This window comes from Monodon monoceros, unplaced genomic scaffold, assembly GCF_005190385.1.
Source record: "Monodon monoceros isolate NGI ecotype Baffin Bay Population unplaced genomic scaffold, NGI_Narwhal_1 Super_Scaffold_8, whole genome shotgun sequence".
Classification (NCBI taxonomy): domain Eukaryota; kingdom Metazoa; phylum Chordata; class Mammalia; order Artiodactyla; family Monodontidae; genus Monodon; species Monodon monoceros.
Window position 1 is genome coordinate 28,447,282 of NW_021703785.1, and position 23,863 is coordinate 28,471,144.

Below are 23,863 nucleotides of genomic sequence, written 5' to 3' on the forward strand. Positions count from 1 at the left end.
GCATACTTAAATAAATCTAAATGTACCCATATCTTAACAGTTCTTCTCATCTGCCTGTATAGAGTATCGTCAGTATTTTAGGCATCATTTACTTGATTACTTTTGGTTACACCTGCAATTTTGCTGATGTAATTAACAGCCCAGGTGGCGGTTAGATATTTGCTTCAGTATTTTGCTTACTTTGAGAAGGAAAAGCCGTCATTTATGTACAGGTGGCAAGGAGCAAACTATTAAGGACACTTAAAGTGTTAAATTTTTATTTATGTTCTTACTTCAAGGTTGTGGCCGGTATGCTGGTGGACAAGGTTACAATAGCATTGGGCATTTTTGTGGAGGATGGGCTGGTAACTGTGGTGATGGTGGCATAGGGGGAAGCACGTGGTACCTGGTGTGTGATCGCTGTAGAGAAAAATACCTCCGTGAAAAACAGGCTGCTGCAAGGGAGAAGGTATTTTTATTTTGTTCTGGCTGTGCTGTTAGTGATAAGGATAAACCTTATAAAAATCTCTTTTTATGATCATATTATCAGACAACTCCACATAATTGATATTAAAGATCAGCCTTCATAACAGGAATAATATATACATTTAATTTATGTACCAGGTCAGCTGTTTTTAATTACAAAAACAAATTATATCTTGGGATAACACAAAACAACCCTCCTGTAGCATACATACCTCATGGACAGATGTTTACTGCGTAATTTTTTATTATTAATTTGTCTGCTATTCTACACATGTATATAGCTTTCCCTCTTCACCTTTATCTCCCTTAACTCTCTCTTTCTCTTTTTCCTCTTCTTTTTCTACTCTTTATCTCCTCTCTCTTTTTCTTAATCCTTAATTATGTTGAGGACTCATGGAAAGTCAGGATCATTCACACTAGTGACACACCTAACTAAAAATATTTGCCAAATATACACACACACGCACGCACACACAGATTATTTACTCTTTTATTTAGATAACTACATTTAGATTTTACTACTTAGGTTTTTTAACTTTCCCAAGGAAAGAGGAAAATATAGTTTGCTATTAGTTTTAATAAGTTTTAATAAGTTCAGGAGAAGCATGAAGTGAATGTTGTTTTTGGGAATCACTATTATTATTTTAAAGCAGTTCTACGGTGTTGAATAATTTTTATTGGAAACTCGAAATATTTAGGTTAAGAAATTTAAAATTTGAGTAGAAGTAGGAAAAGATCTGTACAAATTTCCTTTCCAGGTCAAACAATCTAGGAGGAAGCCAATGCAAGTCAAGACGCCTCGTGCCTTGCCCACTATGGAAGCTCACCAAGTGATTAAAGCCAACGCCCTCTTCCTGCTGTCCCTGAGCAGCGCGGCCGAACCAAGCATTCTGTGTTACCATCCTACAAAGCCATTCCAGTCTCAACTTCCCAGCGTGAAAGAGGGCATTTCTGAGGATCTTCCAGTTAAAATGCCTTGTCTCTACCTGCAGACATTAGCTAGGTAATATAACTCGACTGTTGTTTTTTTAAATCACTTTGGATTAACAGCTACTGTTTAATATCATGCCCTGAATTTCCACACTACAGTACATATTGTATACAGTAAAGTGACCTCCAGGAATTTATTTTCTGAGTTGCCTTAACTCAGAAATAGGACTGGTAGAGGTATAAACTTTAGAGTAGTAGGTATTTGAAAAAATATGTAAATACTATGTTGATCTGTCTTATTATTAATGCACAGTATGTCTTAGTAAGACTTCAGCTATCTTTTACTCTTTGGTAGGCAGACGTCAGTGTGTTAATAGTGGGAAATGCTAAAATGGAAATAAACCGATATTTGCTATCCAAAATCTTTCATTTTTCAGATTATTCTGTTAGCGTTTAAATGTTGGTGAGCTGAGTACCAGCTTTGTGTTACACTAAGATGAATATAATAAAATCCTGACTTCGTGTGTTCACACTCTGGTGGAGACAGATATGTAAAGGAAACATTTAAAATGTTACGTGAGGAGTACTTATGATAGAAGTGTGTATAGAATACTGTCATAGCATAAAAGGTAGAGAGTACCTGAATCTTGCCAAGGAAATAAGGAAAGGTTTCCCAGAGGATCTGACATTTTAGCAGTCTTGAAGGATAACTAGAAATCAATCAAGCAGGAAATGAGAGGAAAGCAATTCCTGACATAAACCACATATGTGAGGACACAAATGAAATAGCATTACCCATTTAAGGAATACAGGCTTATTAAAGTATTGGTTACCAGGAGAAATATATGAAGTGTTGTTTCCCAAGACCAGGTAATGCGTGGCTCTGTAGCCCATGCTGAGGTTGGATTTTATCCCATAGAGGAAACAGTGGATAAAGAAGAATTTTAAACAGGGAAATGCGTGAACTGGTTTGCAGTTGGAAGATCACTCTGCTGCTAATGTGGAAACCGGATCAAAGGGCATAAGTGAAGATGGAGAGAAGCCTGTTAACAGTGTACTGTTTTTCCTATATTGGGCTTTGCTGGTGCAACCCATATGTTCATGCATTGTACACTGATACTCTAAAACAGCCTTTCATAGGCCAAATTCAGATTTTTTTCATCAGCTGACAAATGAAGATTCCTAGAAATTGCCTGCTGCCGTGGCTTACCAACCAACAGTTCCATTTTGAGAAGGAGAGTTATGTAGTTTGTTTGTTTGTTTTTGTACTTATTATTCAATAAAACGAGTGGGAAACAAAAATGAAAATGTGAGACTAAGTACATTTGGGACTGCAGGGGAAATCATCAGGAATGCCGAGTACAGCAAGCCTTCAGCTTCAGTCACCTGTTTACTGTACTTAGGCTAGTACCTCTCTCTTCCAGTTTGAAAAGGATAGAATCAAATGGTAAAACATGTAAAAAATGCTGGCATACTCTAATTATGGATTTTATATTTTTAGCCCTATGGGGAATAGATATCCCTCTAACCCATGGAACATTTCATATATCTAATCTTTTTCAAATTTCACTCTTAAAAAAAAAAAAAAAACGGTCACCGCCTGTGCTTTAGTGGTCCATGCAAGAAATGTCATGAGCCTGAAGCAAGGCAGTGATGATGGGGAACAAGAAGGGGAATAGTGAGAGGGAACCTGGTATCCACAGGCCTAAGTGACTGGTCGTGGTCGAGGGCTGAGCCTGCTGTGACACCGAGATACTTCAGTGTAAGGCACCTGGATAGCTGGTGGGATCACTCACTAAAGCTAGAAGATGGAAAAGTTCTAAAAAGGAAAGAAAATAAATTCAATTTTGGATTTGAAATGTTTATGGTACCAGGAATATCTATGTAAAATTATCAGACTTTTATCTCCTTTGGCTTACATCTACAACTCTTATAATACTTTAATCCTCGGTTACAGACTTAATGAGTTGCTTTTACTTTTATGAAGGAGATTAAAAATAGAAAGTTATCTGTATTGCCATCATACTTTTTAAGTTATTGGGTTTAATTTAATGCAGGCATCATCATGAAAATTTTGTGGGTTATCAAGATGACAACCTATTCCAGGATGAGATGAGATACCTGCGTTCAACATCTGTACCTGCCCCGTACATATCAGTAACTCCTGATGCGAGTCCTAATGTATTTGAAGAGCCAGAGAGCAACATGAAGTCCATGCCACCCAGGTATTTGAGTTATTGTCTTTCTGTTGAGTCCAGTGTTTGGTGGAAGAAAGACTGTAAGCTAGAAGACAATGCTCTAGAAGTTCTTTCATACATACCTCCATGTCGGGAAGGAAGTTGTGTCAACTCTGCTAACTGTTAGAGCAGTAAGAAAAAGCATGCATTCGTGAATCAGGTAAGGTCCTTGACAGCAGAGGCAGATCCAGTTGGAGAGAAAAGATCAACTAGTGAAGTAATAAAGGATTCCATTTCCATTGCGTATTATATCATGTAATGCTGTAGTAAATCAGACTAGAGAAAGGTCACTTTGAGGCAGTACTTAGAGAAGGTTTCGTGGGAGAAGTAGCACTGAAAGTAGATCTTGAGCTTCTTGGATTATTATCTGCACTGCTCCCCCCCGGCCCCACCCTACCCCCTTGTAGTATCAGAGTAAAGGGCTTCTTGAAAACTGAAGAGAAGCATATATATATATATATATATATATATATATATATATATATATAAAATGCAGAAGGAAGCAGGGTACCACTGAGAGTTTTTAGAGGAGGAATGACATGGTACAAATGCAGAAATAGTCTCACAGTGTCAGCTGAGAAGCTGAACATTTCAATCAAAGATTTCAGCTGTGTGTGTGGAACCGGATTGTGTTGGCAATGGTTGTTAAAGACAGATGGGTAAAGGAAATATTTTGGAGGAAAACTCAGTGTGACTTGTTGAGTGACTGGATAATGAAAAGGATCAGTTTAGGATAGCATCAAGAGTTCAGGCATGAGTAACTGTGAACATGATGTCAGTAGAAAGGAAACCTTTGGGTTTTCTTGTGTTGCTTCAGTTTCTTCACAAGCTTGATCAATTTTATAAGAACAAGTCATTATTTTTTAGGTTGTACAACAATTTTTTACGTTGATAGATAAAACTTCCTCTAAAAGCAGAAAAAATGTCTTGTGCTTTGTAGTAACACCATATATAAAGTGAATTAAATTAACATATCCCTATATTCTGGTCATTCTGGAGCCAAACAGCGGAAACTGACATCCAGGCACCTTTACCCCAGTTAGTTATGTACAGCATTTATCATCTGTTCAAACAAGAATGTGCACACACACCAGCAGTGAGGAAAGAAAATGGCCAGGGCGTTAGCCACTTACTAGAAAGTATATAAGCTTTACTGAGGGACATAGGATTTTAAACCTGGCTTGAATGATGGAAAAGAAACAACTCTAGAACTCAGGGTGAGAGGGAAAATAGCCCAATATGGAATGAGGTGACAGAGAAAAGAATACATGAAAAGAATAGTTTATAAATTTGCCTTAGAAAGTAAAGAAAGGTATTTCTCTTTTTTATAAAGTGTCTCAATAAAGGAAATTATATAACCATCTTAATACTTTTTCAAGTGTTTTTTAATGCTGCTATAGTAAATAGAAAATTGTTGGTTTCCTAAAGCCCGCATGAAAACCATTGAGTTCTCATATGGATGTAAGTATAATATAACTGACACTGGAATTCAGTTTGTCACCTCTCAGTACACTTTGGTGCAGCCGTGCTCTGGATAGGGCTTTGGGCAGCACCCCCAAAGAATGAGAAACCTCACAGAACACTCAGCGCCAAAGGAAAATTGCGTCCTTTCACTTTCCATTTTATTAGGTCTCTGTATGTACATATCCATTTTCTTTCTATTAAGTGCTGTTATGAATATATCTGCCTGATTTTCCTGAATATCATGACACACGTCTTCCACCACGGTGCTTTAGATTCTGAAAGGAGCTGAGAACATTTGAAGCCTTTTCTTCTTTTTCATTTGAAATGCAAAGTAGATTTAAGAAAACTAGAAGTTTTAAGATGCAGTTCTGAAATCAGTCAAAATGTGGCTACATTTGGAAAGATCAAATTATGATTTAGAGAGGGATTGTCAAGTTGGCTTTGAATTTGTATTCTTCCACATGAAATACGGGTTCCCGTATTTGACTACACTGTTAAAAACTAAATAAATATAGTTGTCACGTCATTCACTTTTTCTCTTGAGTTTTTATCTGTCATCTTGTTCTATCTGCAGTTTGGAAACCAGTCCCATAACTGATACTGATCTTGCCAAGAGAACTGTCTTCCAAAGATCGTACTCAGTTGTTGCTTCTGAATATGATAAACAACACTCCATTTTACCTGCACGAGTTAAAGCCATTCCTAGAAGAAGAGTTAACAGTGGAGACACTGGTAAGTATAAAATAAAAAAGAAGATTGAGTGATCCAAGTGGTTTCATTTGTAGATATTTTTTTAAATCTATTTTTTTTTTTTAATTTTTTTTTTATTTATTTATTTTTGCGGTACGCGGGCCTCTCACTATTATGGCCTCTCCTGTTGCGGAGCACAGGCTCCGGACGCGCAGACCCAGCGGCCGTGGCTTACAGGCCTAGCCGCTCCGCGGCATGTGGGATCTTCCTGGACCGGGGCACAAACCCGCGTCCCCTGCATCGGCAGGCAGACTCTCAACCACTGCGCCACCAGGGAAGCCCTAAAATCTAATTTTTGAAGGCAGAGGAATGGATTAATTTTAAATTGTGGTAGACATTCCTTTTATGTGACTTAGCCATAAGTGTGCCTCTCTAAATTTCACATCTCAGTTGGAAGAGACACCCAGAGATCATCCAGTGTTATTTAAGAATAAATTGACCTTTAAAGTACATTACTTGTTAGATATCTAAGCCAAATATTGCTACCATTCTCCCTTCCACTAAGCTTCAGTGAACCAGCAGTTTCAATGACTTAACACTTTCACAGTGATCTTCCCACTCGCAAAAGAAGCTTATAACTCCTGTAGCTACTACCACTCCAATAGATAATAAAACTGGGGATATGGCTAGCTCTTAATCAGTAAAAATGTTAGATAATCTGGACCAATTGGTATCAACAGCCTCAAACTAGGGCTGATTGATTCTGTCTCAAGAATAAAGAGGAAAAAAAGGATAATGTGTTAATGATTTATCAGGCCGACCACTTACTAAATGAAGATCTGACCTAATATTTATAGGTAAATAATTATGTATCTTATTGAAGATCTTCAAGGAAAATATTATTAATAAATCAAATATTAATGATTTATAGGTTCATTCAACAAGTATTTTTGAGCTCTTATTGAAGTAACATTTGTTATAAAGCAGTCCTGTAGAAAATGATGGGGATAAGATGTAGATTCCATTTAGGGAGAAAATAAATCACTTTGTGTTTAGTGCTTTAGAAAGCATGGACTTTAGATTCAGACCTGCAAAAATAAAAACAAAAAAACTGCAAAGACTCTAAAGTGAATAAGCTAGATACTATTCGTTAATATCACCTTAAATACGTTAATCATATGTATTACCTATAAAAGTTAATAATTTTCTTTTTTTTTCCTTTAAATAGAAGTTGGTTCTTCCCTCTTGAGACATCCATCTCCTGAGCTTTCCCGGCTAATCTCAGCCCACAGCTCTCTTTCCAAAGGAGAACGAAATTTCCAGTGGCCAGTTTTAGCCTTTGTTATACAGCATCATGATCTGGAAGGTCTTGAAATAGCAATGAAACAGGCCTTAAGGAAATCTGCTTGTCGAGTTTTTGCTATGGAGGTAAGAATACTTTAATAGGATTATTGATTCATTCATCATACAGTTCATGTGATGATTCTATTTAATGATGTACTTTTCTACCAAACAGAAATTGTGACAAATTAAGAGACTTCAGTGAATAGAAAATATCATGTTCGCAACAAAATTAAACTCAAGTTTATGAATAGAAATGAATTTAGAGTTTCATAGTTAAGTGCTCTAAAAAACTTTATTTCTTCATTGCTTCATTATTTGAATCCTGATAATATCTTTTTAAAAAAGCTTTTTGTAATCACAGCGTCTTTTCAGTTAGAATAATCCTGCAAAGGGGATGAAAAGTGCGCTTTTGAGTTGTAAATTTAACAGTAATAACTTATTTGAGTCTCTGGAAATGGATTGCTGTATATCATAGACTTGTATATAATAAATTTTTTTCTTTATCATGGGTAGGAGGTAACCTGCCATTTCATCAGTGGGAGCAATATGAGTATATTTAAGTAAATGGTAGCTTGTGTAGAACTTAAGAAACATTCTGTGTTGATCCTGAATGCAAGTTGGAAAAAAAATGTGCATGGGTAAATTAATATGAAGACAAATTTTTGAAATAAAAAGTATTTTGGTATTGCATTTCATAGGTATTATTTTCCCTATTATTATTAATTTTTTAATTAGGCCCAAAATTATTGACTGTGTAAGTTCAGTGTACTTTCAGTGAAATGAAGATCAGACTTCCTAGTATCTTTCCTTAAAAGACTTAGTCCAGGAAGGTTCTTTGTTTCCGAATAAGAAAAGTCCTGCTATGTTCACTCGTGTATTTTCTTTTTATCTTGGACTTATTTAACCATCACTTATTCAGGCTTTCAACTGGCTTCTGTGTAATGTCATCCAAACAACTTCTCTCCATGATATTCTGTGGCATTTTGTGGCGTCACTGACTCCTGCTCCAGTGGAACCAGAAGAAGAAGAGGATGAGGAAAATAAAACAAACAAAGAAAATGCAGAACAAGTAAGTGAGGTTCTTGGTTTTTTTTAATTGTCCATATTTTTATAGAAGAGTAGAACTACTTTCAGGTAGTACAGTAATTTTCATGAGGTCATTCACAGATTATATAACCTAAAGGCAGGAATAAAATTTCAGTGCTATGAGCAACATATTAACTATGCTGAGTGAAAGTCTTCTGTCTCCAAAAACGCTGTCAGTCAATTCTGATTTCTCCCTAGCCATCACTGTCTCGAAGCAATCAACTGCAAGATAAGCACTGTCACAGTGCAGTATAAGACAGATAAACAGGGCAACATTATTACAGAGAAGATCAGTCTACTTTACAACATTACTGTACGGTACAGAGAGTGAAAATGATACTGTGTAGGGACATGAAATTCAAAAACCTTTGGCTAGAAGGGACTTGTATTTTATAGGAGGCAGGCTGTATCATGGAAAAGCATTGAACTTGGACCCTGGAAGCCTGGATTCCAGCCCCATTTCCACCTCTGTAGCTGTGACTTGTGGGCCTCATTTCTATTTCTAGAATAAAAAAGTAGAGGACTAAATCCTCCATTTAAAAGACGGTCAGAATAGGCAGAAAAAAACAAAAGCTAGATACTGTTTATAAGCATCACATCTAAAACATAAGGATAGAGGAAGATTAAAAGTAGAAAAAGATATACTGGGTAAATACCAACCAAACTTAGCTAGTTGAACATCAGAAAAAAAACAGACTTCAAGACATAATTATTAGTAGGGATAAAGAGGCTTTCTACAAAATGATAAGAGTAGCTCTGTGTAGTTAATGTAGGTTTGTAGTTAATAATATAGCCTTTAAAGAAGTAAAAATCAACAGAGCTGCAAGTAAAAACAGAAAAAACCCCACAATTACAATGTGAGATTATCACGCATTCACGAGAGCTGTCTATTCCTGTGTAACAAACCGCCCCAAAACCCAGTGGATGAAAACGCTTGCTTACTGGCTTACAGCTCTGTGGGTCAGCAATTTGGGTGAGGCTCAACTGAAGGGAACGGCTCATTTCTGCTGGTAGACTAGTGAGTACACTGGAATTGATACTCATATGTGGCATTTGTTTGGTGATTTTATTTATAGGTGACCCTATCATTTTTTCCTTTAAAATAATACAAACATAATTAGTTAATCTTAACGGATGCCTTGGGTATGGTTTGATTTTGTTTACATTTCTGTTACATGAATATCCTTAAAGTATACATTTTTTGTGTGGGGGGAAAATTCCTTCCAGCAGGCAAATGGATCAACTTGCTTTCAATTTCTGTCTTAGGAGAAAGATACAAGAGTATGTGAACATCCACTCTCAGATATAGTGATTGCAGGGGAAGCTGCTCATCCTTTACCACATACATTTCACCGCTTACTTCAAACGATCTCTGATCTTATGATGTCTCTCCCCAGCGGCAGTTCGTTACAGCAAATGGCCCTGAGGTAATCTTATATCTAAGTATTGTTGGTACCCTGGAAAAGGGATTTTGTGGAGTAGTCAAAGCACAAAATGCTTGAAAGACGTCTTTAAATAGTAAGATAGAAAGAATACCTGCATTATGTGAATGGTGCCCCCCTCATGACTGTCATAATTTAGAATTGTCCTTCTTCTTAGTTCGTGCCTGTTGGCCCCTCTGTAAAATGTGGATAATATACTACTTAGTCCTCTAAATTATCAGTCTGTAACAGTCTTCCTCACTTTTCCCTCTCTTCTACCCGAAGTCACGTGTCTCAGTGCTACTCAACAGTACCGTCTTAAATGTCACAAAAAGGGAGAGGGAATGAAATCTCAAAAACAGAAATCAAAATAGGATTTTGAATTGAAAAGAATATCAAGAGAAAGAGAGCCTAGTCATATGCAGCCAATCCTAAAACTACATTGAAGAGCATCGCCTCCTTTTAAGTCCAGACCTGCTGAGATTCAACATTACTTTTACATTGTGGACCTTGTCATTAGAGCCGTGTACTAGACTACACATATAAATAAATCCTCCACTGATTTTTATAAGAAATAGGTTGAAGGAGTGATTTTGGCTACCCACATGCCTAACGATAAGACCAGCAGAGAGGAGATTTTGTTTCCTCCTCACAAGATTTTTGAAGTACAAAGTGTGTTATACTATGATGGATTAGTACAGAATTGTAACACTAATACATTTAAGAGGCTCTTATAGTTGGGGTAACACTTGTCTACAAAACTGATTTGTTACCTTTTTTGCTTCTGTAGCCTTGACCTTCATGTATCCAGTTTGAAAATGGGTGAACTTTCCTTAGACTTTATATTGTTCGAAAGAAATGACCTTTATTTCTCAAAACAAAAAAAAAGGAATGAATAAAAGCCAGTAGAAATAATTTTGTTTCTTGAATTTTTAAAATTTGTATTTTTTGTACCTAGAGCATTAAGATTTCTTGAAATATTAGCTACAGAGTGCTTTTTTCCCAGGAATCCCTTAGAGGTTCCTGAAAAAGAATTTTTTAATGTATTACTTATGCCTTTTTAGATGCTGGAGTCTGAAATTCAAGCAATCTGATCACCAGTTCCTCCATCAGAGCAACGTCTTTCATCACATTAACAATATTTTGTCAAAATCAGATGATGGAGACAGTGAAGAGAGTTTCAGCATCAGCATACAGTCTGGCTTTGAGGCTATGAGTCAGGTCAGTCATTTAGCATTGTTAATACTCAACGATGTATTGAAGGAGAAACTGAAAATTACTTCTAAATAATTGGATTCTTGCTGCTATTTCTTATCTCATGTCTGTTCGTTTTATTATCATGGGAGATGTCCATTTGAGTGTTATAATTATGTGTATTTGTTTCTGGTAGGAATTATGCATTGTAATGTGCTTAAAGGACTTAACCAGCATTGTTGACATAAAAACTTCTAGCCGACCTGCCATGATTGGCAGTTTGACAGATGGTTCCACAGAAACCTTCTGGGAATCAGGAGATGAGGATAAAAACAAAACCAAGAACGTCACCATCAACTGCGTGAAAGGAATCAATGCCCGCTATGTATCTGTTCATGTGGACAATTCCCGAGATCTTGGGGTAAGAAAGGAAACTTAATTTGTGGTTCGTTAGTTCTTTTCAGACCTTTATTTATCATGCAGTCTCATTTCTGAGTTATAGCAAAGAGATTTTCATCTGGAATTCACCAACCAAACTATATTTTTATAGTTCTAAAATAAATCTTAAGTCTAAAAACAGATGAATATGACTGGGAGCACTGTAGAATACCAATTCTAAGAAAAGGTCTGATTACAAATATACCATGGCTATAGCTAAGCAATATAAATATCCATTCCATGATTTTTTACCTCCATGCCCCCTGTTCAGGCTATTTCCTTGGCCTGGAAGTCCTCTCCTTAAACTCTGCTTTTCATATCCTTCCCAAATCTAAGACCCGATAGACAAATCCTCTCCCAGTGAACCTCATCTATAAAAATTACTCTTTCTCTCCTCTGGGTTCTTTTTTATATTACTCTGATGGCACTTAATACACTTTGACCGATAGTGTAATTAGCTTTCAGTTTTTAATCCTCACCCCCGGCCATCATGAGGGAATTAGGGGAGGTTCCTGGACTAACCTAAGTAATCATACTTTATGTTCTCCCTAGCTCTAGCTTGTCTACATGTTTCCACTGAATTGAGCACTCTTCTACAAAAAGCACTGAAGAGGAAAAAGCATCCTATTTACTTGAGTGTTCAGAGCCGAGAAAAAAGTAGCACCAACTACCAAACTCCCACGCTTTTACCCCATTCCTGGGGAAGAATACTTCTTGGGATTTTTTTTCCCTCTGAATGGAAGTGGCTTGCTAGCAGATATAGTATTAATAAGTCCCCTTGGGCCATTGCCAAGCTTCTCTGATCCCATTTGTGTATCTCCTTTCCCAGGGACAGCCAAAGTGATGGGTTTGGGTCTCCTGTATGGAGAACGCCAACCACAGAAGTTCAGTGTGCAGTCAGAGCACTCCTTGCCATCCACGGTCACCCCAACTTCTGTCCATCAGCTCAGATTGAATAAGGAATAAAGGCTTAGCTAATATATCACTAGCTTACCTCCTCTTGAGACCCAACAGTCCAGTTGGTACAACTACTTTATCTTACTTGGAAGTCAAGTATAACAAATCAAAACATTTTTCTGTCAGGAACTCACTGCTCAGTGCGGTGTTATCTTTGATGCATGTTGTAAGCTAGGACACACTTTCCCTCAAAACAATGGTTGCACTCAATTTGACATTTTTGTCTTTTATGAGAGATAATCATGATAATATTCATTTTTAAAAGCCCCAGTATGTATGCTGACATCAGCTTTTCTTTTAGGAAACCTCCTCTAATTTATATGCATCATTAAGACTTACATACCTCTGTGTCCCCGCAGCCTGCCCACCACACTGCCTTAAACACAGCACTTGTTGATTTGAATTGCATCAGCCTATAGCACTTAAAGTATGCAGCTCTCCAAGGAATTAGTATATCAGTCTCTTTCTTGATGTGCTTGGCATAAAACTTACTCAAACTTAAGGTCTCTGGCTCTAGTACCAGTGTGACTCTTTTCAGTACTTAAAGGTATTGAATTTCTTTTGATATTTTACTTTGTGTGTTAATGTTCCTTCCCTAGGATCTCGAGGGGATAGAACCCATCCCTCTCATATATCCTTCTCCAAGTCCCTAAGGCCGTCTGGGTCCATCACGATACTCACAAGTATTTGTTGCCTAAGCTACCTGTCTTCCTCCTTTTTACAGCTGGAAACAATGAGAATAATGTGATAAAAATGGCACATGAGTAGCAAGGCAAGTTGCTGAAAGGCTTCATGATAAAGATAGAATTTAATTGATTAGACTTTGGATGAAAAGAGGGAATGCCAACCTCCTCTCTCAGAGCCCATAGAGAAGGGCTGAAATGTGAGATTCAAGATGGAGTTTGTGAGAATAAGAAAAGAGTGGAGTTGTAGGAACTGTTGTTGGTTGGACAGATGGAATGAAGTCAGTTCGGAAGGACCATAAAAGACAGGCAGAGATGTTATATTGATAGGCTGTAAGAAATCACTGTCAGTTCTGGAGCCAGCAACATGGCATAGTAACTATTTTGAATTGTTTATTTTAGAATAAAGTTACCTCGATGACCTTCTTAACTGGCAAAGCAGTAGAAGATTTGTGCAGAATAAAGCAGGTAATTAAAACTTTGTCATTAAATGTTTTACTGCCCAAGGAGAAATTTCTTCTTCTCAGTATCCACTGTTGAGTTCTAATTTTGGCATGCCACCCAAGTACAAGTATTATAGGAAATCGTCTATATACAAAACACTCAATTGGCAAATGGTCCATGTATAGGAATAGTTACAACCATCTCTGTTCTAAACATCTTACCCATTATTTCCCTAAATCTCTCTAGTGATGAGCAGGTACACCGTGCTATAGCCCTCCACCCTGACTCCTGCTCCCCTGCGGAGACTCAGGGTGCCTTAAAATTCATCATAGATCCGCTTCACAACTGTCACCTTGATTCACCCACACTTCAGGTTGAGATGTAGGTTGTTGTCTTGTAGCTTGAAAATCTTTCAGTTACAACACTGCGACTATATCCAGGTTGAAAGTCAATTTACAAACCAACTCTAGAAGAAACAAGTTAAGTTCTATTTGGGCATGTGACTGAGATTCTGTATAAACTCACTTACTTGTGAGTGAATAGTGTCAAAAACCATTTTACAGTACACTGAAATTTAATCCTTGAAAAAAAGTTGTATTCTCAATGAAATATACTGAAATAAGTAATGACCAGTGTGAATTTACATATTATATAATTTTTCTTCAAAAGTAAAATATATTAAGTAACTGCACAGCAAAAATCCTTGCTTTAAATGTGCTTTCATGTGAAGATGCACAAAACAGGACTTCATTGCTTGATCATGTGAGTATTTCTACTTACAGTCAGTGTAGGTACAGTCATGTAAATTGTTTGCAGTGGTTTCACTTACGTAACTTGTGCTCGGAAGCCATATAGTAAGCAGACCTGCATTTTAATTCTCAACTCCATCACTTACTAGACGTCTGCCATCTGTGTCAATTAACCTCACTTTCTTCATCTGTAGCTACTATAGTATTGTATTATCCTCACAAGGTTTAAATAAGATAACCATGTGAACTAATCTAATAAGCTTTTCTGTGGCTACAGTTATTTGTTATTTGAGCTCGCCGTTATTAATGCAAAGTCTAGGACAGTGATAAAATAGTAGTACACCTGTATCAGGTTTCTGTCCCTTTTCTGCTCTCCTAGGTCGATCTGGATTCCAGGCACATTGGTTGGGTAACAAGTGAACTTCCAGGAGGGGATAATCACATCATCAAAATTGAATTAAAGGGCCCAGAAAATACACTGAGAGTTCGACAAGTTAAGGTTCTGGGCTGGAAGGATGGCGAAAGCACAAAAATTGCTGGCCAGATTTCAGCCAGTGTGGCCCAGCAAAGGAACTGTGAAGCTGAGACTCTACGAGTGTTCAGACTTATCACATCACAGGTGAGTGTCCCTACTACACATTTTCTAGCACAGGATAAATTGAAATAATATACTACTTCAACAGTAATATCAAGAGGTTAACAGAATATTTTGGAAAGCTTGTTAGAGATTGCTGGCTACAAACGTGGCCCGTTTTTTTCTTCTCATAGCCCTGAATTCTTGTATTTCACTTTGCATTCACCTCCTGAAGAGTAGAGGTGTGCAGTAGGAATAGCCTAGTAGCATAAAGCCCACAGAGCCAGCTACTGACTCCTCTCTAGCCTTCTCAGAGGAGGTTCTGCCATTGAGTTGTTCTCACCTCCTTCTCTTCTCCACCAGGTATTTGGAAAGCTCATCTCTGGAGATGCTGAACCCACACCAGAACAAGAGGAAAAAGCACTATTGTCATCACCTGAAGGAGAAGAAAAAGTATACAATGTATTTATTTATATTCTAAAAATACTTATTTCACTTTGTTACTTTTGTTCACTGAAATAATCCATGTACTGCTGTGTATTTTAATGTATATGGGATACTAGTTTCTGTATCTTTAACTAAAACTAAAGTTAATAGTTTTTACTTTACTTAGAAAGAAGATGAAGGAACTACCAGAAGATATTCACTTTTTGTTCATGTATGATCTAGCTGGTATTTTAAGTAACAACAAAATTTGCTCTAAACCTTGGGCTGTTGTGTTTAAATGTTGGCACCTGTAAAATCAGCTTCATCATTGACTGTGCTGTGCGCCTTCCGCCATCTTCTCTATCCTTCACGGTTCAGCTCAAAAATACTGTCTTCTCCATGAGCCTCCTTTATGATTGTTCAGGGGAAATCATAAATTAGGTTGCGGAGAAGACACAAAGTAGTATGTCTCTTCTTGGTTTCTCTCTTGTTAGGTTTATCTGTATACATGTTTTATATCTTCTACTTAATTATACCTTCTTAAAGACCAAGTACATGTCTGGTTTGTCTTTATATCCACCATGGCATAAACACACATGTGTTCAGTAAACTTTTATTGGAATAACCTGTTCTTTATACTGTTCTTGAAATTTCTTCTAAAATTCATTTGCCTAACTTATTTGGTCTAAACTAAAGCACTATATCTAAGAGGACAACCTCATCCATTTTCAAAAAGAGAGGTCAACCCTGACTAGTCTTCATATTCTTGTGTCTTTAGATGCTGTAAATAATCAACTTCACAGCCCTTTGAAAGATAATTTCAAGGACTTACCTAGGCTAACCCTGTGCCTTCTGATACAGTAGCATCTAAATCATCCACATTTTTCTGTTTGGGTTCTGTAAAAAAAAAAAAAAAAAAAATGGGATTTCATAAACTCTGGTGATTTTTTTCAGCACCTTTAGGAGATATTTGCATGACTGCAAGGGCAAGACTGAGTAACTACTCATTAAATCAGCTGAATCTTAACAAATGTCAGTCCTTTGCTAAATAACCTTACGAGCTGGTAACAAGCCCTCAAAAAGCTTACCTTCTGTTCTTAGATGTGAACAGTCCATCCCCTCCCTCCCAAAAACAGATCAACAGGAATACTCTACAGTATATAATCTACTTATTAAATGTGCGAAAAATTGCATGTCAGTTGCATATCAGGATTTCGGAGTACATTGAGGTTATTGTTTGTGCCCTGGAGTGGTCAGAGAAGGCTTCTTGGGGGATATTAGACTTTGTGTTAGACCTGAAAGAGAATGGATGAAAGTCAGATTAATAGGATGGGAGCAAGGGCGCCTTGAAGAGGCTGGCCTAACTCTAGGAGAATGTATGCTGAGGCATTAAGATTGAATAGGAAAGGTTATGCTAGTGGTTTGATGGCGGTGAGATAACATAACATTTAAGGGAATCATTTTATAAGTCAGGTTTTTGAAGTAAAATTTACATACAAAAAATTCATCTTTTTAAACTGCATCGTTTCAAATTTTGACCAATGTATACAGTGGTGAAATCATCACAAGCAAGCTTTAAAACACATCTCTCCCAGAATTTCCCCGTTGTTCCTTTGCATTCAATCCCCTCATCTCATTCCTAGCCCCTGGCAACCACTGAGATATTTTCTGCCCCTATAATGTTGCCTTTTCCCAGGTGTTATTTAATGGAACCCTGTAGAAAGTAGCGTTTTTATTTTTTTATTATTTTTTAAATATGGTCTTTTTTTAACATCTTTATTGGAGTATAATTGCTTTACAATGGTGTGTTAGTTTCTGCTTTATAACAAAGTGAATCAGCTATACATATATGTATATCTCCTCCCTCTTGCATCTCCCTCCCACCCTCCCTATCCCACCCCTCTAGGTGGTCACAAAGCACCGAGCTGATCTCCCTATGCTATGCAGCTGCTTCCCACTGGCTATCTGTTTTACATTTGGTAGTGTATATATGTCCATGCCACTCTCTCACTTCGTCTCAGCTTAACCTTCCCCCTCCCCATGTCCTCAGTGTCCTCAAGTCCATTCTCTATGTCTTTATTCTTGTCCTGCCCCTAGGTTCTTAAGAACCCTTTTTTTTTTTTTTTTTTTTAGATTCCATATATATGTGTTAGCGTACAGTATTTTTCTCTTTATGACTGACTTCCCTCTGTATGACAGTCTCTGGGTCCATCCACCTCACTACAAATAACTCAGTTTCATGTGTTTGCTGGCAATCTATATCTTCTTCGGAGAAATGTCTATTTAGGTCTTCTGGACTGGGATGTTTGGTTTTTTGGGTTTTTTTTTTGATATTGACCTGCATGAGCTGCTTTTAAATTTTGGAGATTAATCCTTTGTCAGTTGCTTTGTTTGCAAATATTTGCTCCCATTCTGAGGGCCGTCATTTCATCTTGTTTATGGTTTGCTTTGCTGTGCAAAAGCTTTTAAGTTTCATTAGGTCCCATTTGTTTATTTTTGTTTCTATTTCCATTTCTCTAGGAGGTGGGTCAACAAGGATCTTGCTGTGATTTATGTCCTAAGACTGTTCTGCCTGTTTTCCTCAAAGAGTTTTACAGTGTCTGGCATTTACGTCTTTAATCCATTTTGAGTGTATTTTTGTGTATGGTGATAGGGAGTGTTCTAATTTCATTCTTCTATCTGTAGCTGTCCAGTTTTCCCAGCACCACTTATTGAAGAGGGCTGTCTTTTCTCTATTTTATATTCTTGCCTCCTTTATCAAAGATAAGGTGACCATATGTGCATGAGTTTACCTCTGGGCTTTCTGTCCTCTTCCATTGATCTATATTTCTGTTTTTGTGCCAGTACCATACTGTCTTGATTTCTGTAGTAGCTTTGTAGTATAGTCTGAAGTCCGGGAGCCTGATGTCCAGCTCCGTTTTTCTTTCTCAAGATTGCTTTGGCTATTCGGGGTCTTTTGTGTTTCCATTCAAATTGTGAAATTTTTTGTTCTAGTTCTGTGAAAAATTCCGTTGGTAGTTTGATAGGGATTGCATTGAATCTGTGGATTGCTTTGGGTAGTTTAGTCATTTTCACAATGTTGATTCTTCCAGTCCAAGAACATGGTATATCTCTCCATCTGTTTGTATCCTCTAATTTCTTTCATCAGTGTCTTATAGCTTTCTGCATACAAGTCTTTTGTCTCCTTAGATAAGTTTATTCCTAGGTATTTTCATTCTTTTTGTTGCAGTGGTAAATGGGAGTGTTTCCTTAATTTCTCTTTCAGATTTTTCATCGTTAGTGTATAGGAATGCAAGATAATTCTGTGCATTAATTTTGTATCCTGTTACTTTACCAAATGCATTGATTAGCTCTAGTAGTTTTCTGGTAGCATCTTTAGGGTTCTCTATATATAGTATCATGTCATCTGCAGATAGTGACAGCTTTACTTCTTTTCCGATTTGGATTCCTTTTATTTCTTTTTTGTCTCTGATTGCTGTAGCTAAAACTTCCAAAACTCTGTTGAATAATAGTAGTGAGAGTGGGTGACCTTGTCTTGTTCCTGATCTTAGTGGAAATGGTTTTAGTTTTTCACCATTGAGAACGATGTTGGCTGTGGGTTTGTCATATATGGCCTTTATTATGTTGAGGTAAATTCCCTCTATGCCTACTTTCTGGAGAGTTTTTATCATAAATGGGTGTTGAATTTTGTCAGAAGCTTTCTCTGCATCTATTGAGATAATCATATGGTTTTATCCTTCAGCTGGTTGATATGGTGTATCACATTGATTGATTTGCATATATTGCAGAATCCTTGCATCCCCGGGATGAACCCCACTTGATCATAATGTGTGATCCTTTTAAGATGCTTTTGGATTCTGTTTGCTAGTATTTTGTTGAGGATTTTTGCATCTATGTTCATCAGAGATGTTGGCCTGTAGTTTTCTTTTTTTGTGACATCTTTGTCCGGTTTTGGTATCAGGGTGATGGTGGCTGCGTAGAATGAGTTTGGGAGTGTTCCTCCCTCTGCTATATTTTGGAAGAGTTTGAGAAGGGTAGATGTTAGCTCTTCGCTACATGTTTGACAGAATTCACCTGTGAAGAAGCCATCTGGTCCCGGGCTTTTGCTTGTTGGAAGACTTTTAATCACAGTTTCAATTTCAGTGCTTGTGATTGGTCTGTTTATATTTTCTATTTCTTCCTGGTTCAGTCTTGGAAGGTTGTACTTTTCTAAGAACTTGTCCATTTCTTCCAAGTTGTCCATTTTATTAGCATATAGTTGCTTTGAGTAATCTCTCATGATCCTTTGTATTTCTGCGGTGTCTGTTGTAACTTCTCCTTTCTCATTTCTAATTCTATTGATTTGAGTTTTCTCCCTTTTTTTCTTGATGAGTCTGGCTAATGGTTTATCAGTTTTGGTTATCTTCTCAAAGAACCAGCTTTTAGTTTTATTGATCTTTGCTATCGTTTCCTTCATTTCCTTTTCGTTTATTTCTGATCTGATCTTTATGATTTCTCTCCTTCTGCTAATTTTGGGGGATTTTTGTTCTTCTTTCTCTAATTGCTTTAGGTGTAAGGTTAGGTTGTTTATTTGAGATGTTTCTTGTTTCTTGAGGTAGGATTGTATTGCTATAAACTTCCCTCTTAAACTGCTTTTGCTGCATCCCATAGGTTTTGGGTCGTCATGTTTTCATTGTCATTTGTTTCTAGGTATTTTTTGATTTCCTCTGATTTCTTCAGTGATCTTTTGGTTATTTAGTAGCGTGTTGTTTAGCTTCCATGTGTTTGTGTTTTTTACCGATTTTTTCCTGTAATTGATATCTGGTTTCATAGTGTTGTGGTCAGAAAAGATACTTGATACGATTTCAATTTTCTTAAATTTACCAAGGTTTGATTTGTGACCCAAGATATGATCTATCCTGGAGAGTGTCCATGAGCACTTGAGAAGAAAGTGTATTCTGTTGTTTTCGGATGAAATATCCTATAAGTATCAATTAAGTCCTTCTTGTTTAATGTATCATTTAAAGCTTGTGTTTCCTTATTTATTTTCATTTTGGGTGATATGTCCGTTGGTGAAAGTGGGGTGTTACGATTGTGTTACTGTCGATTTCCCCTTTTATGGCCGTTAGCATTTGCCTTATGTATTGAGGTGCTCCTATGTTGGATGCCTAAATATTTACAATTGCTACATCTTCTTCTTGGATTGATCCCTTGATCGTTGTGTAGTGTCCTTGTCTCTTGTAATAGTCTTTATTTTAAAGTCTATTTTGTCTGATATGAGAATTGCTACTCCAACTTTCTTTTGATTTCCATTTGAATGGAGAATATCTTTTTCCATCCCCTCACTTTCAGTCTGTATGTGTCCCTGGGTCTGAAGTGGGTCTCTTGTAGACAGCATATATATGGGTCTTGTTTTTGTATCCATTCAGCCAGTCTGTATGTTTTGGTTGGAGCACTTAATCCATTTACATTTAAGGTAGTTATCGATATGTATGTTCCTATTACCATTTTCTTAATTGTTTTGTGTTTGTTATTGTAGGTCTTTTCCTTCTCTTGTGTTTCCTGCCCAGAGAAGTTCCTTTAGCGTTTGTTGTAAAGCTGGTTTGGTGGTGCTGAATTCTCTTAGCTTTTGCTTGTCTGTAAAGGTTCTAATTTCTCCATCGAATGTGAATGAGATCCTTGCTGGGGAGAATAACCTTGGTTGTAGGTTTTTCCCTTTCATCACTTTAAATCTGTCCTGCCACTCCCTTCTGGCTTGCAGAGTTTCTGCTGAAAGATCAGCTGTTAAGCTTATGGGGATTCCCTTGTATGTTATTTGTTGCTTTTCCCTTTCTGCTTTCAGTATTTTTTTCTTTGTATTTAATTTTTGATAGTTTGATTAATATGTATCTTGGCGTATTTCTCCTTGGATTTATCCTATGTGGGACTCTGTGCGCTTCCTGGACTTGATTGACAATTTCCTTTCCCATATTAGGGAAGTTTTCAACTATAATCTCTTCAGATATTTTCTCAGTCCCTTTTTGTTTTCTTCTGGGACCCCTATAATTCAAATGTTTGTGTGTTTAATGTTGTCCCAGAGGTCTCTGAGACTGTCCTCAATTCTCTTCATTTTTTTTTCTTTATTCTGTTCTGAGGTAGTTTTTAATTTTGATAAAGTCCAATTTATCTATTTTTTTAAATGACTCATGATTTTTATATCTTATCTAATTAAGGTCACAAAGATTTTCTCCTGTTTTCTTCTAGAAACCTTAGAACTTTAGTTCTTTTATTTAGAACTATATACATTTCAAGTTTTTCTATACAGTATGAGCTAACGGTTGAGGTTCATTTTTTTGGCATGTAGATGTTCTATTCTTCTACTACCATTTGATGAAAAGAACCCTATTCTGTTTCATTAATCTACACATATATTCTTACACCAGCATCAGGCTGTCTTGATTACGGTAGCTTTATAGAGAATCATGAGATAAGATTCCAACCAAGTCTTTTTCAAAGTTGTTTTGGCTATTCCAGGTCCTTTCCATTTCCATAGAAAGCTTAAAAGCAGATTGTCAGTTTCTTCCTCCCCAACAAATAAATAAATAAATAAATAAAAAGAAACCTACTGGAATATTGATTGGAATTGCACCAAAGTGCTAAGTCGGTTTGGGGAGAATTGACATCTTAATATTGAGTCTTCCTGTCCATGAACATGATATTTATTTAGGTCTGTCCATTTATTTAGATCTTCTTTAATTTCTGCCAGCCGTATTTTATAGTTCAGTTCTGTGTACCTGTCTTACACATTTTATTAAATTGATCCCTAAACATTTCATGGTTTTGATGCTATTGTAAATGATATTTTTAATTTCACTTTCCAGTTATTCATTTCTAGTGTATAAAGATACAGTTGACTTTTTGTATTAAACCTATATCCTCTGGTCCCCTTAAATTCACTTATTGGTTTTGGAAGCTTTTTTGTAGTATCTTTGGGATTTTCTTTATAGATAATCATGTAATCTTCAAAGAAAGTCAGTTTTACTTCTTCCTTTCCAATCTTATGTTACTGCACTGGCTAAGACCTTCACTACCATGTTGAATAAAAGTAGTGAGATTAGTCTTCCTTTTCTAGATCATAAAAAGAAAGTATTCAGTCTTTCACCGTAGTTTTTTTGTAACTGCTCTTAATCAGTTTGAGGAGGTTCCTTCTGTTTCTAGTTTGCTGAGAATTTTTATCAGAATGGATTTCTTATGTATTTTTCTTTTTTCATTTTCTTTTATTAAGTAAAATAATCCATATATTGCTATGTATGTTAATGGATATGCTGTATTTGCTTATATGCAGTTTATTTTTCTTTAATAAAAAAGATTAACTAGAGGCGTGATAGCCGAATGGCACAGTGTTTTTTTGGGGGCGATGAAAATGCTCTAAAATTGACCGTGGTGATGGTTGCACTGATTTGTGCATGTATAATATATAAACCATTGAACTGTACACTTTAAATGAATGAATAGTATGGTATGTCAGAAAAGCAAAATGAATTATGAAAGAAGCTAAAAGGCCATCCTATCTAAAAGGAATTCATTTGTTAATGTATAATCTACTAGTATTTTAAGTAGCAAAAAAAAAAAATTATTCTACAAATTTACTCTCCTTAGTAGATACAGGGATATTGCAGTTACCCATTCTTTTTGAGTGAGGTTTGGTAGTTGTGTCTTCCAAGTAATTTGCCCATTTCATCTAAGTTGCTGAATTTATTGGCATAAGTTGTTCATAATATACTCTTATTATCCTTAGACTCTATAGTGATGTATCTTCTTTTATTATATCTTTCCATCTGTTTGCTCTGGATTTGATTCGTTCTTTTTCTGGTTTCCTAAGGTCCTAATATGATGACTCGAGACCTTTCTTTTCTCATATAAGTAATGCTGTAATCTTCTTCTAAGCACTGCTTTAGTGTCACACATTTGGGTGCATTGTTTTTTTCATTTCATTAAATTTAAAATATTTTCTGACTTCTGTTTTGATTTCTTCCTTGACCCCTGGGTAATTAATTTCTAAATATTTGGGAGATTTCCTGATAGCTTTGTATTATTGATTTCTAGTTTATTTCTATCACGGTAAAATATATATATAAATTTTGTATAATTTCATCCCTTTTAAAACTGTTAAGACCTGAATTCTGACTCATAGTATGGTATACTTTAGTGAATGTCCGTGTACACTGGAAAAGAATATGAACTCTGCTGTTGTTCTGTGAAGGGTTCTATAAATATTGATTAATTCAGTTGGCTGATAGTTTTGTTCAGGTCTGTAAGAACCTTGCTGATTTTTGTTTCTTTGCCCATTTTCTTGTTCTGTCAGGTACAGAAAGAATTTTGAAGTGTCCGACTATATGGATTTGTCTTTTTAGATTTTAGTTTACCTGGTTGCCCATCTCAGCTCTCTGATGGGCACCCAAAAAGTTATGGTTTTGTAGATTATCAGCTTTTCTCATTGTTAAGGTGGCAGTGATATTCTCTTGTTGCTTTCTCTATCCTCAGAAAAGTGAAACCAAGAGTTATTTTTAATTCTAATACAACGGTGGTTTGCCTCAGTTTTCTTACCTGTAAAACAGGCAAAACATCAGATCTTACCTTATGGGGTTTTTGTGAGGATTAAATAAGATTGTGTATTTATGTGTTTGCATATTTATCCACCACTTGAGAGAGTGCCATACACATGCTAAGCACTATAAAACTTCAACCTTCATTTTTCTTCTTATGATATGCTTCTTTGTTTACTGTTGGTGTTGGAGTAGCT

General features: G+C 36.5%; 1 protein-coding gene across 7 annotated transcripts in view; it reads left to right on the forward strand.

Annotated features, from left to right (window-relative positions):
* Window positions 1-23,863, forward strand: part of MYCBP2 (MYC binding protein 2) — a 276,011-nt gene that overhangs the window by 231,180 nt on the left and 20,968 nt on the right. For 6 of the 7 annotated variants that reach the window (XM_029210306.1, XM_029210310.1, XM_029210308.1 and 3 more), the window contains 12 exons: window positions 279-448; window positions 1,224-1,468; window positions 3,453-3,620; window positions 5,671-5,828; window positions 7,015-7,214; window positions 8,050-8,199; window positions 9,483-9,643; window positions 10,702-10,858; window positions 11,028-11,252; window positions 13,312-13,377; window positions 14,482-14,721; window positions 15,040-15,138. In XM_029210306.1, coding sequence (XP_029066139.1) covers window positions 279-448; window positions 1,224-1,468; window positions 3,453-3,620; window positions 5,671-5,828; window positions 7,015-7,214; window positions 8,050-8,199; window positions 9,483-9,643; window positions 10,702-10,858; window positions 11,028-11,252; window positions 13,312-13,377; window positions 14,482-14,721; window positions 15,040-15,138 — 2,039 coding nt within the window. The remainder of the gene's footprint in view (window positions 1-278; window positions 449-1,223; window positions 1,469-3,452; window positions 3,621-5,670; window positions 5,829-7,014; window positions 7,215-8,049; window positions 8,200-9,482; window positions 9,644-10,701; window positions 10,859-11,027; window positions 11,253-13,311; window positions 13,378-14,481; window positions 14,722-15,039; window positions 15,139-23,863) is intronic. The other variant, XM_029210307.1, reaches the window with a different exon arrangement.